The sequence below is a fragment of the Rana temporaria genome, chromosome 2 (assembly GCF_905171775.1).
Source record: "Rana temporaria chromosome 2, aRanTem1.1, whole genome shotgun sequence".
In the NCBI taxonomy this organism is placed as follows: domain Eukaryota; kingdom Metazoa; phylum Chordata; class Amphibia; order Anura; family Ranidae; genus Rana; species Rana temporaria.
In genome coordinates this window covers 504,885,420-504,902,757 of record NC_053490.1, presented here as the reverse complement: position 1 = coordinate 504,902,757, position 17,338 = coordinate 504,885,420, and the positions used below count along the sequence as shown (strand labels likewise).

The 17,338-nt window shown below is 45.3% G+C and overlaps 1 protein-coding gene across 1 annotated transcript; it reads right to left on the bottom strand.

Annotated features, from left to right (window-relative positions):
- Positions 1 to 893: 893 nt before the first annotated feature.
- On the bottom strand, positions 894 to 16,788 carry LOC120928369 (trifunctional purine biosynthetic protein adenosine-3-like). The gene is made up of 6 exons (XM_040339467.1): positions 16,594 to 16,788; positions 13,755 to 13,953; positions 10,589 to 10,840; positions 6,136 to 6,288; positions 3,601 to 3,804; positions 894 to 1,086 (listed from the first exon to the last, which is right to left on the bottom strand). Exons 1-6 carry the CDS (start codon positions 16,786 to 16,788, stop codon positions 902 to 904), a joined length of 1,188 nt encoding a protein of 395 aa, XP_040195401.1. The 3' UTR covers positions 894 to 901.
- Between the last annotated feature and the right edge of the window lie 550 nt (positions 16,789 to 17,338).

The window sequence follows — 17,338 nt, the reverse complement described above, 5'->3', positions numbered from 1 at the left end:
TGTAGAGGACACAGCCGACAATGGCATTGAAATGAATGGGGAGTGATGTCACCCATAGAGTTACTATGGGGCTTCCGTTTAGTTTATATTTTCTAAAATTATTAAGTTTCCATGTTCTGTGTACTGTGGGAGACCAGATATAGTGAATGCAGGGTACTGGGTTTAGTAACACTTAAATACATTCTCTGCATTAAGGTAAAAAATCTTGTGTGTGCTGCAACCAGTTCCTCCCCTTTTATAACTTACCTGAACCCGATCTCAATCCAGCAATGTGCATGAGAGCAGCGGCTCTCCCAGCTCTCTCTCCCCTCATTAGTGCAGAGACAGCAGAAGGTGCCAATCACAGCCAGTGAGCGGGGGCAGGGCCAAGCTGTGCCCTGTGTATCAATGGACTCACAGAGCTGACTCTGGAGCAAGCAAGCATGAGTGCCCCTATCGCAAGCTGCTTGCTATCTGGGTACTTGGCAAGGGGGAGGTGCCAGGAGCACCTACAGGGGACCCAACAAGAGGAATCGAGCATAGCAGAATATATTTATAACAGGTTGTTATTTTGAAAAAACAAATGATTTTTAGTTGTTTGTCCAACAACTTATACTTCGTACATTAATTAAAAAAATACAGTTTAGGATGGGCTTTCAGGAAACGTGTAATCCAAAATGACGTAGAGGCTTCTATTGCAGAGATTACTTTGCAAATGCTAACTACTTGCCTTCCTCTAGTTTCAATACCTTCTGAGATTACCTTCACTTCCTGTCTATTTGATGACTGTCAGACAGAACAGGAAGTGAGGGAAAATCTCCCAACAGATGAAGGGTGTCCTACAAAACCGGCAGTGAGAAGAAATATCTTTAACCGGGACAAAGCATTTATAAACTGACCAAAGTTCTAGACCTACTCTATTCTACCCAAAATAAATTTGGCTGAAAAAATAAATAAAAAATAAATCTTTCTTGCCTGTGTTGGATATGAATACGGCCGCCTTTAAGATCTTAGTGTGTGTTCTTTTCAAAATGACATTTCTTAGTAGCTGAAATGTGTTGATTTTTAAAGCTTCTAAAAGATGACTGACCCGGACACATGGGAAATCTTGAAAATAAAACAGAAGGCATTGTTGGCATTTTAGATGACACATTTAATAAGTGATGATAACAAAATAAAGACCTACATTATGATCATAATGAAGATCAGTAAGGGGAACCTATGTCAAAAATGTATCCAAATTATATTTATTTTTTTATAGCTTTGTAAGGAATAGTTCAAACCTCTGTGAAGAGTAGCAGACACTGATGCCGCGTACACACGATCGGAATTTCCGATGAAAAAAGTCAGATGGACTTTTTTCATCGGAAATTTCAATCGTGTGAGGGCCCCATCAGACTTTTTTCCGTCGGTGTTTAGAAATAGAACATGTTTGATTTTTTTCTGATGGGGAAAAAAAAAACACGATAGGAAATTCCTATCGTCTGTGTGCAATGCCAATGGATAAAAAACCCACGCATGCTCAGAATCAAGTCGACGCATGCTCGGAAGCATTGAACTTAATTTTTCTCGGCTCGTCGTAGTGTTTTACGTCACCGCGTTTTGGACAGTCGGAATTTGGTCTGACAGTGTGTATGCAAGACAGCTTGAACCGAATTCTGACGAAAAATTCCATCGGATTTTAGGCCATCGGAAATTCCGATCGTGTGTACGGGGCATTAGCGGTAGGTAGGGTGGATGAGTCTGGCAGCAGCATTCATGATGGACTGAAAGGGGAATAGTCTGCTTAACCACTTGGTGCCCGCGCTATAGCCAAAAGACGGCCACAGTGCGGACTTAAATTGCTGGGAGGGCGTACATAGATGTCACCCCATGCTCGTGCTGCATGTGTGTCCCCTGTGGTGCACGAGCAGCTCGCTCTGTGATCACCGAGTCCTTGGGACTCAGGTGATTGGAGTAAACCACGTGATCAGCTGTCAGCCAATAACTGCTGATCACATGATGTGAACAGAGATCAGTGCCACCTACCAGTGCCTATCATTGCTGCCTATCAGTGGTTTCTGATAAACATCCACCAGTGCTGCCTTATCAGTGCCTATCAGTGCAGCCACATCAGTGAAGGAGAAAATGTACCTCTTTTTCAAAATTTTATAACAAACTTTGACATTTTTACAAAATGTTCAGTCTTTTTGTTTGTTTAGCGAAAAAAAAAAAAAAAAAAAACACAGTGGTGATTAAATACAACCAAAAGAAAGCTCTATTTGTGTGATAAAAATGTCATATGGGTACAGTGTAGCATGACCAAGCAATTGTCATTCAAAGAGTGAGAGCGCTGGAAATAGGCCTGGGCAGGAAGGAGGGTAATGTGCCCATTAAGCAAGTGGTTAAAGGGTTACTAAAGGATTTTTTTTTCCTTTAAAATAACAAACATGCGATACCTCCACTGTGCAGTTCGTTTTGCACAGAGTGGCCCCAAGCCACGTCTTCTGTGGTCTCTCTGTGGCTGTCTCTGGTCCTCCCCGCAAGTACTGACCACAGTCATGCGAGAGCTCGCATGGTGGTGAGTAATTGCGGGCACGCTCCCGTGATACAGCGAGCGGCCATAGCCGCTCACTGTATCACTCGGCCCCGCCCCTCTGTGCGCCGCGTCACTGGATGCGATTGACAGCAGCGCCAGCCAATGGCTGCGCTGCTCTCAATCCATTCGCTCTAGCCAATCAGCGGCCAGGCTGAGCGGCAAAGAGGATTTTGGGACTGCGCGGGACTTTCGAGGGGTCAGGTAAGTATAACCAGGGCTGGTGAGGGGGGGGGGGGGGGGGGCGGCAGCATGCGATGTTTTTTCACCTTAATGCATTAATTGCATTAAGGTGAAAAAATGTTTTTCTTTACAACTCCTTTAAGGACAGGCCAACAAGAAGGCAGTTGCAATACTCTGCACAAAGGTGTGCAGGAGGTTTGAATGGTCAAAAGGGTGCTGTCACTTTACTTTTTTTGCATTGTTTTTTTTTTATGTTCTCTACTGTCTGCTATTGGTGATATTGTAGTGTTATAGCACAATAAATGTATTTTAATAATGAATATAAAATGGTATAAGTGTCTATTAGGGTTGTCCCGATACCACTTTTTTAGGACCGAGTACAAGTACCGATACTTTTTTTCAAGTAGTCGCCGATACCGAATACCGATACTTTTTTTAAATGTGTCCCCAAATGCAGCCATGCCCCCCCCCCATATGCAGCCATGTCCCCCACATATGCAGCCATGTCCCTCTAGCCATGTCCCTCACATATGCAGCCATGTCCCTCTAGCCATGTCCCTCACATATGCAGCAATGTCCCTCTAGCCATGTCCCTCACATATGCAGCCATGTCCCTCTAGCCATGTCCCTCGATGCGATGCGGCGGCAGCGGCGGGGGGGGGAAAGTATTCTATTTAGGTATCGGGGGTATTTGCGCGAGTACGAGTACTCCCGCAAATACTCGGTATCGGTCCCAATACCGATACTGGTATTGGTATCTGGACAACCCTAGTGTCTATCATTGATTTCTCTTGGACATTTCTGTTTATCCAGGATGATTATTTCTGCTGATATCAAATAAGTTTTATTTTTACTGAAATTACCTGAGGTATTCTGGATTAGACCTCCCACCAACCATGCCTCCTCTTCCTGCTGAATGTCCACTAGAATTTGCTGGGCCATGGTCCTCTGTGCAATGATCACGGCTCCTAATCCACAGCTGAAGTTGCTCACCAGTTCTTTCTCTGACAGACCTCCCTCCTTGTACAGCCAGGAATACACTGGAGGGATCTTCCAACATAGAGCATCTGAAATGGTATAGAAAGTGATCCAGGGTAGCAGGAGAGCAAATTCTTAAAGGGTCAGTCCACCCTAAGACCCCATTGACATTGGGCGTTTATAGCCTCGGTGCATGGTGCTCTGCATAGGTGTGCGCAGTCTATTGCATTAGGGTGTGCACCCCAAAGCTCCAACACATATGCGTTTGACATATTTACCGGCCTCTTACCTGCTCTCCATCCTGAAACAATGGGAGAAAGGGGGAGTAAGGGAGCACATGGGTGACCCGGGCAACAGAAGGAAGAGGAACAGGGAAAGAAGGGGTGGCATATATTAGTACCAATCCCCTATATTTTCCTCCTGTGGCAGCTAAATGTTGACAAAATGGAGAGGAGGAGAAGCCTACTTTAAGCTGCTGCAGGAGGAAAATACAGATCGGTTCCACTAAATTCCACTCCCGCCGCCTCTCCTGTCCAGGTTCTGAGGACCGGCAAGAAAGGATTGCGGTTTACCTGTTGCCTGCCCACCATTGACGGGTTGCCAACTCCAGGATTAGGGTGTTCCCTGGCACACCCCTTGCGCACGCCTATGGTGCTCTGGTGTTTTAGCTGCATGTGCAGAGTACAGGTGTCTTGTCCAGCCCCACTGCCTGTCAAACTCTTTGAGCGGCTGATAGCCAATGGGACTTGACGGTAAACCTAATGATACAACATTTTAGGACATTATGCGCCTGGGGACAAATGCCCGTGTTCCAGGTATTCATCCCTGGGGGCATACTGCCCTAAGCGTTTGTACTGCTAGGGGTACTGTCCAGCTTCACCCAACTGCAAACTTCTGCATAAGCTTAAAGTGACACTAAAGGTTCACTTAAAAAAATAAAAATAACAAACATGTCATACTTACCTCCACTGTGCAGTTCGTTTTGCACAGAGTGGCTCCGATGGGGTCCCATAGTGGGTCTCACGGCTCCTCCCCGCAATAGCAATGCACGGTGCAAGGTGTTTTTTCACCTTAATGCATAGGATGCATTAAGGTGAAAAAACACAAAGCTTTACAACCCCTTTAAACACAAGCTGCATAAACTGTTAACTAAGTACGTGAAGGGAGGGGCAGATGAGCTGGGCCAGCACAGACAATAATACTCCCAGAACAGGAGAAGCCTAGGACATGTAAGGTGGGAGGGAAGATTTATCTTCAAGTATTAAAATGTTCTAGCAAGTTCAAAGGAACATTGCAAGTGACTAAAAAACAAACAAACACACTATGTAAAGAAAAAATACTGCGAGTAAGCATTTACAATACTTTATTATTGTGTGCTTTTACCTGCATTTCTTTTTAGTTGGTGACAGCATCTCTTTAAGTTGTCTTAACCCATTATTTGCATTCTCATCCCTCCTGCGCCTAAATAATCTCTATAATAGACTGACACTGCTGCACTGAGAGATTCCGGCACCATAGTATTTGCATTGGAATCTCCTGCATAGCAAAATTCCTGCCTTCCTCCCAGCACAGCTACTGCCAATCCAAGTGTCCTGCTTCTGTTACCCCAACCAAAATGCACAGTAAAGCCTCGTATACACGATCAGACTTCCAACCAACTTTTATTTTGGATTTTGGTTCGAAGGGTGTATGCCGTGAACTTGTTCTGCATACACACGGCACAACATTTTCAGCCAACATTCACCAAACCACGTGGTTTTTCAGCTCTTTACTGCCACCCTTTGGGCAACTTCTACTATTGTTGGCTGATGTTTAAGATTGGTTCTTAGCATACGTGTTCGTACATCAGATTTTAGTTGGACCAACTTGCGTACACACGATTGGATAAACCGACATAACACATTTATTGCCCAACAGTTGGTGAGCATGAACAGCCAACTTTTGTTGTCGTTAATTCAGCCAACAATTGTCTGATGGATTATACAAACGGTCGGATTATCCAACACAACACGTCCATCAGATAATTAAGTTGGATGAGGCTTTAGTGGACAACCCCATAGTTAGTCAAACCCATTCAAAATAGCTGAAGCAGCTGGGCAGAGATGGAAATGTTTGCAGTTGGGGTAATTAACCAGCAGAGTCCCCCAAAGATGTAACAAGTGGTTGAGTGGTTCCACCTATCATCAGTTGAGTGGTTCTACTTAGCATCCACCATCCGCAGTAGCTGAGTGGCTCCACCTATCATCCACCATCCATAGTAGTTGAGTGGTTCTACTTAACGTCCACCATCCACAGTAGCTGAGTCGTTCCACCTATCATCCACCTTCCCTTATTAATAAAACATCATGTTTGTATGAATTTGGCTTTAAAACACACAAGGTCCACCAGTTTATGCGATTTGTCATATAGGGACAGCTTACCTATAACAATTCCTAGGGACCTTGGTAGATATCGGAGAATGCTTCCAACTAGGCCTCCTTCTGTCATTGGTGTGCAGGCTCTGATGTGGCCAGACTGAAGAGCTCGGAGTAGAGAGGGGCTGTATACCGAGGTGGAGCCCATTACTATTTCACCTATACAAAGAAATGAGAGTTCAGTATAGTATCTTATGACTCGCCAGCATCACACGATTCTATTCTGCATACATAACAATATTGCTGAAAGCAATCATAAGGCTGCCTTTACTGTAGACAAGCCATTCTCACCCAGGTTTCTATGGAACCCTGGGGTTCCTTGAGCTGTGGCTGATAGACCTTCCATTTGATTGTGCCTGCATAGCTCCAGGGCCAACACAATTTGGCAGAGCTAGCTTTATTACACCGCTGATCTTTTCAGCTGCCCTTAAGGGTGGCATTCTGACCACCACTGTAGGGCAGGCATTCTTCCCAGTGACCACAAATGTAATTTACATTTTTCCCACTGTCCTCCAGTGAATTGGTTTTAGATCTTTCATTCATATTTGGGTTCTGAGCCCAACTCCACCAAAAAAACACTTTAGTAGGACTTGTATTATTTATTTATATAGCGCGGTCAATTTACGCTTTACACATTATACGTTCACATCAGTGCTGGCCCTCAAGTAGCTTACAATCTAAGGTCAGGCCAGTCATGCTAATCACCAAGCAACTGGAAACCATTAGAGCAGGGCTCAAAATTGTAAGTCCTGAGCTACTAATCAGGCTTTAAGAGTTATTCGCCACCGGTTGCCCCACCCTACCCTGGCCCTAAACACGCCCTTGTAAATTATCTCATGAAATTATACTGTTTTATGCAGAATTAAGTTACAAAAATAAATATTAGCATCAACAACTTTAACAATATTAACATAAAGCATATCAGTGCAGCTCTTCAGCGCCTATCGGTGTAGCCTGATTAAAGCCCATCAGTGCAGCATATCAGTTCTGCCTTAGTGCAGCCTCATCAGTGGCCATCAGTGCAGCATTTCAGTGCTGCCTTATGAGTGCAGCCTCATCAGTGGCCATCAGTGCAGCATATCATTGCTACCTTCTCAGTGCCCATTATTAGTGAAGCCTTATTAGTGCCCATCAATACAGCAGGGATCAAAGGGGGGAATCGGGAGGATTGCGAGTTGGATCACACAGAGCAGGGATCTCCCACTTTAACACGGCTTGAAAATGAAAAGCAGGCCGCTGTCAAACAAAGTCCCGCCTCTTGGACCGGCATTGAATCAGTGTGCTGTCTATCATAGGAGCCAGTTCTGTTTGACAGCAGCCAGCGTTTCATATCCAAGCTGTGTCACAGTGAGAACACCCCGCTCTGTGTGATACGGCCAGCTCTCCTCCTGACAGTTTGCTGGCTGATCACTTCTAGCAGAAGTGGTGCAGCCTTTTTTAAAGGGCATCAGAGCAGCCCGGGGGCCATTGCATTGCCTTTCTCCCCCCTGGGCTGCTCTGATGCCCTGTAAAAAAGGCCGCACTGCTTCTGTCAGAAGCAATCAGCCAGAAAAATGTCGGCCCAGTCCACCCCTGCTCCACACTTGCCCTCAGCTAATTTACACTCGCCAAATGCAAGCAGGCAAATGGAAATTTTGAGGCTGCTCTAGAACATCTGTCAGGTTTAAATGCTGTCCTAATTTGCCTTCAATGCTCATTCTGTCTGACACACAATGAATGTGGGCAAAGCCAATCACATGGTACAGGGTGCTGTGATTGGCCCAGGTACCATGTGGTAGCTGTAGGCCAATCATAGCATAGACAACACAGCTATTTTGAATTTATTCATTCATTCATAACCGCTTTGTTGACATTGTGATCATATGATCGCATAGCAATCACGTGATTACCGTATGTGATTGTGCCTGCACATGCCGCCCTGCCGCAGTGTGTACTGTTGTGGGTCGGCAAGTGGTTAAGGTCAATAAACTATTGAAATCTATTTGTCTTTATTGTATCCTAAATGTATAGTTTTAGGCAGGTGTAAAAAAATTCTGTCAATTAAGAATGCTTTTATAAATAAAAATGTTAATTTATTTTTATCAATTAACAAAATGGAAAGTAAACAGAACAAAAGAAATCCAGATCAAATCAATATTTATTGTGACCACCCTTTGCCCTTAAAACCGAGAGTGTTTTTAGATGCACCCCCACAAGAGAATATGGCACTTTGCAGGTTTACCACTGCCAAGATTATTTTTTGGTGGGTTTTATATATACACATTCCTTCACCCTAGTCCACTTAGTGGCTGAATCATTTACCACTGTTTTCTGCCCCTGTTTCTGAAGCCAGGTTCCTAGTCTTGTATTTACCGTTGTCTCCACATCTATAGACGTCAGTTTGTAAATTAAGCATTTGTGGGGCACAGTGTCAAATGCTTTTTGCAAATCCTTTTGTGGGGTAGATCTTGCCTTAGTACCTTGCTCAGGAACTAGCATAGTGAGGCAGAGTCAACAGTGGGGTAGATTCAGGTAGCAATTGCGTCTGCGTAACCATAATTACGCAGCGCAATTGCTTAGTTGCGCCGGTGTATCGAGTGCTCCTGATTCAGAGAGCTCGATACGCCGACTGCAGCCTAAGATATGACTGGCATAAGGCTCTTATGCCATCGTATCGTAGGCTGCATTCTTACGCTGGCCGCTAGGTGGCGTTCCCGTAGTGGTCAGCGTATAGTATGCAAATTGCATACTAACGCCGATTCACAACCCTACGCGAGCCCTGCGTACGCAGTTTACGTTCGTCGGGTTTCTCGCGTAAGGCTGCTCCTGCTATTAGCAGGGGCAGCCAATGCTACGTATACCCGTCGTTCCCGCGTCGCAAATTTAAAATTTAACCTCGTTTGCGTAAGTGAATTGTGAATGGCGCTGGACGCCATTTACGTTCACTTTGAAGCAAATGACGTCCTTGCGACGTCATTTGACGCAATGCACGTCGGGAAAGTTTCCCGACGGAGCATGCGCACTACGTTCGGCGCGGGAACGCGCCTAATTTAAATGATCCACGCCCCCTACGGGATCATTTAAATTACGCGCCCTTACGCCGGGCAGTTTTAAGGAGCGCCCGCGCAAATTACGTAGCTACTGCTTCATGAATGAAGTGTAGCGCAGATAATTTGCGTAGGCGCAGGGTAAAAACGGTACGCTGCGCCTCCGTAAGAAGTGCGCAGCGGTACCTGAATCTACCCCAGTGATAGCTTTTCTAGGCAACAGCTAACCTGAGGGATACCTTTTCGAAACCTACAAACCTTTCATAGGGATGGGGGTCAAGCAGTGGCGGTGCGTCCATAAATGGTGCAGGAGAGTGGCCCCCCCTCTCCTGCTCTCTCACATAGATCGATTCATGCATTGCATGAATCTATCTATGGTCGCCTCTGCCGCCCCCTATTCATGTGCCCGGCCACTTGTTGGGCGCCGGGCATAAAAATTACAGCGGCGGATGTGTTTTGGAAGCACCTGATTAAAGCCATATGCTCTAAAAGGTTTCCTGATTAGAGCCTCTGGGCTCTAATAGGCTTTCATTGCTCTAATAGGCTTCCAAAATGGTAAACAGTGGGGGCACTGCTGTGCGTTCGCTGATTACTCAGTCTTGTGTTAAGGAACCCGAATACATCGCTTCCCCAACACTGACCCGCCTCTCAGCCAAACAGGTGAACCGGGTTTGGTTACTCTGTCATCTGATCGGCTGAAACAACAGGCACCGCTATTGGACGCATGACAGGACACGAAGAGACATGAAGGACCCCGCTCGTCGCCGGTAAACCCGCTGCCCCATCAAGACAGGGTAAGTGCTGGGCAGATGGCGAGCCAGTGGGGGGGTCACACTGGCAGCATTTAATAGACACACTGGCAGCATTTGATGGGTACACTGGCAGCATTTGGCACACTGGCAGCATTTGGCACAGTGGCAGCATTTGGCACACTGGCAGCATTTGGTGGGCACACTGGCAGCATTTAACGGGCACCCTGGCAGCATTTGATGGGCACACTGGCAGCATTTGGCACAGTGGCTGCGTTTGGGCACAGTGGCTGCGTTTGGGCACAGTGGCTCCACTTCATGGGTACAGTGACTGCGCTTGATGGGCACAGTGGTTGCATTTGATGGGCACAGTGGCTGCACTTCATAGGTACAGTGGCTGCGCTTGATGGGTACAGTGGTGGCAATTTATGGCACAGTGGCTGCGTTTGATGGCACAGTGACAGCAATTGATGGGCACAGTAGCTGCGTTTGATGGGCACAGTGGCTGCAATTGATGATTTTTTTTTTCAGTTTGTTTGCGCCATCCCCCCCAAAAAAAAAAATAACATTTTGAGCACCAGCCCCCACTGGGACCAAGACTGGTAAATAGGGGCATTTTGGAACGTATTGTACAGTTTGACAAACATGTTTTCATAGTGCTTAGTGAAGTTCTTTTTTTAGTACCCCAAGTAGCAGCTCCATTGTTAATTGGCACTGCAGAGGTGTATTGTAAGAGATGTTTCTCCAGTGTCTTCCTGAGAAGGTCCAGGTTGCTGCAGTGTAGACCAGGTGAGCGGACTCCTATCACCATATCACCGTCTCTCATCTGCTCTGGCCGCGGTAGTTGGTACTCTCTCTCTACCACACCCACTGCACATCCAGACAGGCTGTAGCATCCATCATGGTAGATCACTGACTGCTGTACTATCGCTCTTTCTGAAAAGAAGACAATCATGTGAATTTATTGATGTAACCAAGATGATGTGACAAATTTAAAGCATAACTAAAAGGAAACATTTTTTTTTTTCTAATTTTGGATAGAGTGGGTAATGGGTTGGGACCTCTGTCAGGTTTATTGCTGTCTGTGTCTCAGTTGGAATAGAATTATCCTCTCTATTTGATCTTGTGACCACTATCCCAGGGATAGTGGTCACAACCTTAACAGGAAGAGATGAGAACTCATCCAATGGGGACATTGGTTCCAGTGACAGCTGTCTAAGAGGAGATTTACTTCACTTTGTAGTGATTTTCTCTCACTTCCTTGTTGTGTCTGCAGGGAATTTCCTTAAAGCTGAACTCCAGGCAAAATAAGTTTTCCCTTGTAGTGGGGCTGTGTCTGCACTGCAGGAGTTAATTGTTCATTTTTGTTTAGTGGACCCATGAAGAGAGATATGCGCAACTGACCCTCTGATCCTCCCTGCACAAGATGGGTCCCTGCATCTCCTGCACCCCTGCACTTTAGCATTCCTAAGCGGTGAACTGTTCTTGATGTGAGCAAGCTCCATAGACCTGCTCTGGATGTGAGGATGTCAGGAACAGTCCACCGCTGGATCATGGGGGGGTTCACTTTAGAGGACCAACTGGATCATGGGGGAGGGGCGCAGTTTGCCAGTGAAGCAGAGGATCTTGTGAGTATAAGGCTTTCTGACAAAACAAGCACCTAACATGTGCAGTGTGAGCACAGCCCCCCTGCAAGAGAAAACTTTTTTTTTTGCCCAGAGTTGGGCTTAAAAGGGGACACGGAAGGCAAAAATACTAAAACCTTAAACCATTCCCTACTCTATCCAAAGTGAAAAAAAATTGTGTTTAAAGTGCAACTCCACCTTTGTTGAGTTAAACTATATACATTGCAAGGATTTTAACAAATGTTATTGCAGATTCCTACTTTTTGTTGTTCTGAAGAAATAGCTGTTTGTCTGTATAAAATAAGAGTAAAAAGTTATTTCATAATTATAAATCAGCGGCTGCACTTGTAGGGCTCTAATGAGGGAAATTGCAGTGTCTGCATCCCTTTAGCCGCAATTTCCCTTTAGTATCTTGAGTATCTCACCAAAACTGACATTTTTGTTGCAAGGGATGCCCAATATCTGACTTACATCCTAATGCAGACGTCTGGGAAAATCAGTGAGCCAATCACACAAGGAGTAAATGACATTTCTGGGGGGCGTTCTGTACACCATCTGTGTACAGAACACCCCGAGATTGCCATGCATTTTACAGAAAATTACAGCATTGCAAATTGAAAATAAAAGGTAATTTTTAATAATATTCAATTGCAATTTGACTTGTACTGCAATTGTACACATTATATTTGCATTTTTTCCCCCCATGAAATTGGAGTTACCATTTAAGCTGGTCATACATTGTGTCTGGGTAGGTGCAGTGGGGGTGGTGGTAGTGAAAACACAGGGCCAGATCCACAAAAGGGATACGATGGCGTATCTACTGATACGCCGTCGTATCCCTGTTTCTATCTTTGGAACTGATCCACAGAATCAGTTTCCAAAAGATAGGGAGAAGATCCGGGAGGTGTAAGGGACTTACACTGTCGGATCTTAGGATGCAGTACCGCATCCGCCGCTGGGGGCATTTCGAGTCGAAATGCCGCTTTGAGTATGCAAATGAGCACTTACGGAGATCCACAAAGCTTTTCAGCTTTGTTTTTTCTCCGTAAGTATTAGTTTGCAATCGTAAAATTAGGGCTGCTTTTACAAGGCCTAAACTGTTTAGGCCTTGTAAAAGTAGACCCTTCTATCCCGCGTCACCGTCTTTTTTTTTTCAATTTTTTTTTTTTTCGCCGCAACTCGTATTTTTTATTTACGCCCGTCGCGATTCTCAAAACCTGGCGCAACGTAAAACCGCGCTGAGCACGTCGGGAAAATGACGTCGTGAGCTTGGGCAGTACGGCCGGCGCGGGAGCGCGCCTAATTTAAATGGGACTATAGGAACGCCTTGCGCCGGCCGGATTTAAGTTACACAGCCGAAAATTTCTAGGTAAGTGCTTTGTGGATCGGGCACTTAGGTAGAAATTTTACGGCCGTGTAACTTAAATTGAAAAAGTTACGTTGCGCCGGGTTTTTGTGGATCTGGCCCACCGAGTCCAGTTGCAGATAAACTCTGAATTTGTATTTCAGAAAATGCCAACTACAAACACCCCCATCGGGAGAGTGCCGCTATGGAAGCACTCACAGTTCAGTTTACGGGCAGAGGGGCAGTGGGTAAAGATACACCGACAGCATCTGTCTTCAGAGGGTGGAAATCGGCCTGGCCAGTTCAGTCACAAAAGGGGAGGCTACAGTAGTACTGTACGTTCCTAGCCTGTCCGTACTCATCTGGAACCTTTTCCTGCCGCTATCACTTTCCCTGACAGCCGGGTGCTCTTTTCCTACTCTAGCCACTTCTCAGGAATGCTTGCCTAACCCAGGGGCCATGGTCTTAAAAAAAACTCTGCCACATCCAAGATGGCCTCCAGAGTCACATGGATCGCCAGCATCCAATCGGATCACTGACCCAATGACTCGGGAAACTATAAAGGAACCATGTTCCTCATGACTTCTTCTCCCTCTGCTTAGCAGTTGCGGTTGAGTGCCACCTTCAGTGGAGACAGCAGACTGCACCTGCCTGCATGTTCTCAGTGGGTGGCCTGACGGTTGGCTGGAAAATTTTGGCCGAACAGCGGCATGTAACTAATTGGATGCATTCACTGCTTGATTATTTTGACAGCCGGAAAAACCAGCTGACAAAATGCAATAGTCGCAGCGGGAGATTCATTCATGCACACTATATAGCATTCATATATCAGTATGTAACCAGCTTTACATACACTTTTTACATAAAATAAATGTTTTACCTAACATAGAGCTCCCAGTTGTTTTGCACGCTTCAGACAATCCTTCCAGTACAGTTTCTGCCACCTCTGAATGTAGCTTGTCATAAGCAAAATAAGGCATAAAAAAGAGAGTCTGCGCTCCTTGGGATAAGAGGTCATTCATACACACCGTCACCAAGTCCCGAGCTGCCAACCTGTGCAGAGAACAGGCCTGAGCTACCTGGAACCAGACAAGAAACATGGAGGTGTGATTGGTCCATGATCAATGCGTGCTACAGTACAGTTTTCATAGACAGTCTCAGCAACAGTGTACACTGGCACAGCATATTTGGCATTTGAAATTATTATTATTATTTTTTTACAATTAGTCTGATTTTATTTTAGTTAGAAAAAAATAGACTTTTCAAGGTAGTTTTAGCATCGCCACATGCATTTTCATTGAGCGATAATAAACTTGCTTTGAAGGGCAGTAAGGAATTTAGGGCCAGATTCACAAAAGAGATACGCCGTCGTATCTCTGTTTCTATCTATGCGACTTATTCATAGAATCAGTTACGCATAGATATCCCTAAGATCCGACAGGTGTAATTGTTTTACACTGTCGGATCTTAGGATGCAGTACCGCGGCCGCCGCTGGGGAAAGTTTGCGTCGTAAACCAGCGTCGGGTATGCAAATTAGGAGTTACGGCGATCCACAACGGATTTTCGCGTTCGCTACGTCGCCGCTAGTCTAGTTTCCCGTCACAAAGTTAGTCGTCGTTTTAGGTGCCCTAACTTTACACAGCAATCGTATTGCTGTATAAAGTATGGCCGTCGTTCCCGCGTCGAAATTTAAAAATGAATGTCGTTTGCGTAAGCCGTCCGGGAATACGGAATTACGCTACGCGCGTCGCCGTTCGAAAAAATGACGTCACTGCGCGCAAAGCACAACGGGAATTGCGAAACGGAGCATGCGCAGTAGGTCCGGTGTGGGAGCGCACCTAATTTAAATGGCACACGCCCATTTGAATTGGCCCGCCTTGCGCCGGACGTCTTTACGATACACCGCCGCAAGTTTCTAGGTAAGTTACTGGAAACTTGCGGCGGTGTATCGTAAACGGGTTACGTTACACCGGCGCTCTTGTACGTGAATCTGGCCCTTAGTAAGGATAGGAGTTCACTGATGCTGTCCCTGTCTCTAGCACAGATCAGTTTCCATCAAACTCTCATTAAGAATTAAAGCAATAGTAAACCACTTTTAATAAAAAAAAATAAAAAAAATTGTCCCCCGCAGGGTAATGTCATAATGTGTTAGTATGCACAGCACACTAGCACATTGTGACAGACTTAACTAAAAGTCAGATGCCTCCAACGGCACCCTGTCACTGCTGACAGGGAATCCATCTTCATCCAGAATTTCTTCCGGGTTTGCAGGCTTCGGACGTTTGGCCAAGCCGCAATGACTTATCTCCTGCGCATGTATGTGGCAGTCATGGCCATGGCACAGCTCTCTCAATGGACGGCATTCCATCTATTGAGAGCGCAGTGCACATGCGCCGGTGATGGTGCACGTTTAGATGAAGAGACTGCAGATAATAGAGCAGTGTGAAATTAACCAGCAGTAGGACATTTTTAATGAAGGGGAAACTTGCAGGTGTTTTACTAAAAAGAATTGTAAGTTTGTCAGACAGCAGGACCGTTTTAATCACTGATAATGGGTCTAACCAGTGTATGCCTAACTTTTATTTTTACTATGGGGTTTTGCAACTTTTTTTCTTCTTTTACTGTAAACAATGCAAAGTTGGACAACAATTGTCAAAAGGAGCGTGCTAACGGTAAGATTTTAGGACAACAGTCTGTCAACAGACAATCCCCTGCCAACAATCGTATCGTGTGTACGATGCTTAAGAGGCTGGTACCAGGTTACATTTAAAAATACATTGAAGGATATTCTTGGTTACAGTCCTGCATTCATTTGTGCCTTTTATATTTTCCGGTCACATTTAAAACTGGGCGGCTTGCCAGTGTGCGTTTCCACCCTTCTTCTTTGTCCGTTATCAATCGGGCGAGATGAGCCCTTAGCGAGCTGCATTCAATGGGAGTGAATCACTGGGATTCCAGGGCATATGTCCAAAAAATTATTTTTGACCAGAGCTCAGCTTTAAAAAGTAGTGTTGCATCTACAGCAGACAGTGTGCTTCCACCAAGAGTGCATCCTAATGCTGCGTACACACGATCGGACATTCCGACAAACAAAACTGTGGATTTTTTTCCGACAGGCATTGGCTCAAACTTGTCTTGCATACACACAGTCACACAAATGTTGTCGAAAATTCCGAACATCAAGAGCGCGGTGACGTGCAAGACGTACAACGAGCCGAGAAAAATGAAGTTCAATAGGCAGTGCGGCTCTTCTGCTTGATTCAGAGCATGTGTGGAATTTTGTGCGTCGGAATTGGCTATACACAATTGTAATTTCCAACAACAACAACTTTTGTTTTCAGAAAATTTGAGAACCAACTCTCAAACATTTGTTGTCGGAAATTTCGACAGCAAATGCCCAATGGAGCCTACACAAATTTTCCGACAACAAGCTCACATCGAACATTTGTTGTTGGAAATTCTGACCGTGTGTAAGCGGCATAACATTAGATCTTACTAATATAATTTAATGCTAATAGGGGTAGAGCTTGCACAAATGGACTTAGTTAATCAAGTAACATGATGTCTAAACACCTGGCAAAACTCTCCCACTCTCCCCTATAACAGCACAAAATCACTACGGGTCGGGACAAGGGGTGGGCGGGAGGAACAGTTGCCCTGGGCTTTCTATGATCTTGTCCCGACACTGAGATCACTGACTCTCCCCATCCTAGCTCACCTTTATTTTGTTCCCAATGCTGTTGGTGGTGCACAGGAACACTGGATCCTTATACTGAGCTGTGTTCACCTCAAAGGAACAAACAGTCTTTCCGGTCTGATGAATGTTCATCAGTGCTAAAGATGAAAATTGAAAGAAAAAATTAAACATGTAAGCTGGGGATAGCAGCCATGCAGCAAAAGCGGTGACAGCCATTTACCCTCTCCAAGTACTTGGTGGACTCGCTTAGGCTGGTCCTTAAGGAGCCCGGCCCACCTGGCTTCAGCCTAGGTAGTTTATGGCGTATATTGCCCCTGTCAGGAGTCTTGTGCCCCAAGGGGTTCTGGGTTAGAGACCCTTTTGAGATTTGGCCATTTCTGTACCCTCTGTGCCCTCTTTTGCGCTGTGATTTCACGGTTCACATTTTTTTCAGAGATGTTCGACAACGCACCGCACTGCGGAGCAGTGATAAACAAGAATAAAAAAAGACCATTTACCCTCTAAACGTTTGGAGAATAAAACATAAGGTTTACAATTTACTATAGTAATTTATGCTTATAAAGCTTTCCTTCCAGGTTTAAATAATTTATACTAGATATTGTACATGCCGCATTCATGAAACACTGGCTATTTCTGCTACAATCATGGGCAGGGCTTGAGGGGGTCGCAATGGCGACCCAACCTGTGTTCTCGGGGGCCCACTCGGGCTCCCTGTCACATTAGGTTTTACACTGTGTCATTGGGGTAAAACATTTGCTGCATCACC

Excerpts from the sequence above, each read along its gene's own strand:
- LOC120928369 (XM_040339467.1), bottom strand. The coding sequence starts at position 16,788 with ATGGCTGTCACCGCTTTTGCTGCATGGCTGCTATCCCCAGCTTACATG. Across the intron at positions 10,841-13,754 it reads AACTGGGAGCTCTATGTTAG|AAAGAGCGATAGTACAGCAG; the intron begins GTAAAACATTTA and ends TCTTCTTTTCAG. Across the intron at positions 1,087-3,600 it reads TCTAATCCAGAATACCTCAG|ATTTCCCATGTGTCCGGGTC; the intron begins GTAATTTCAGTA and ends TTTATTTTCAAG.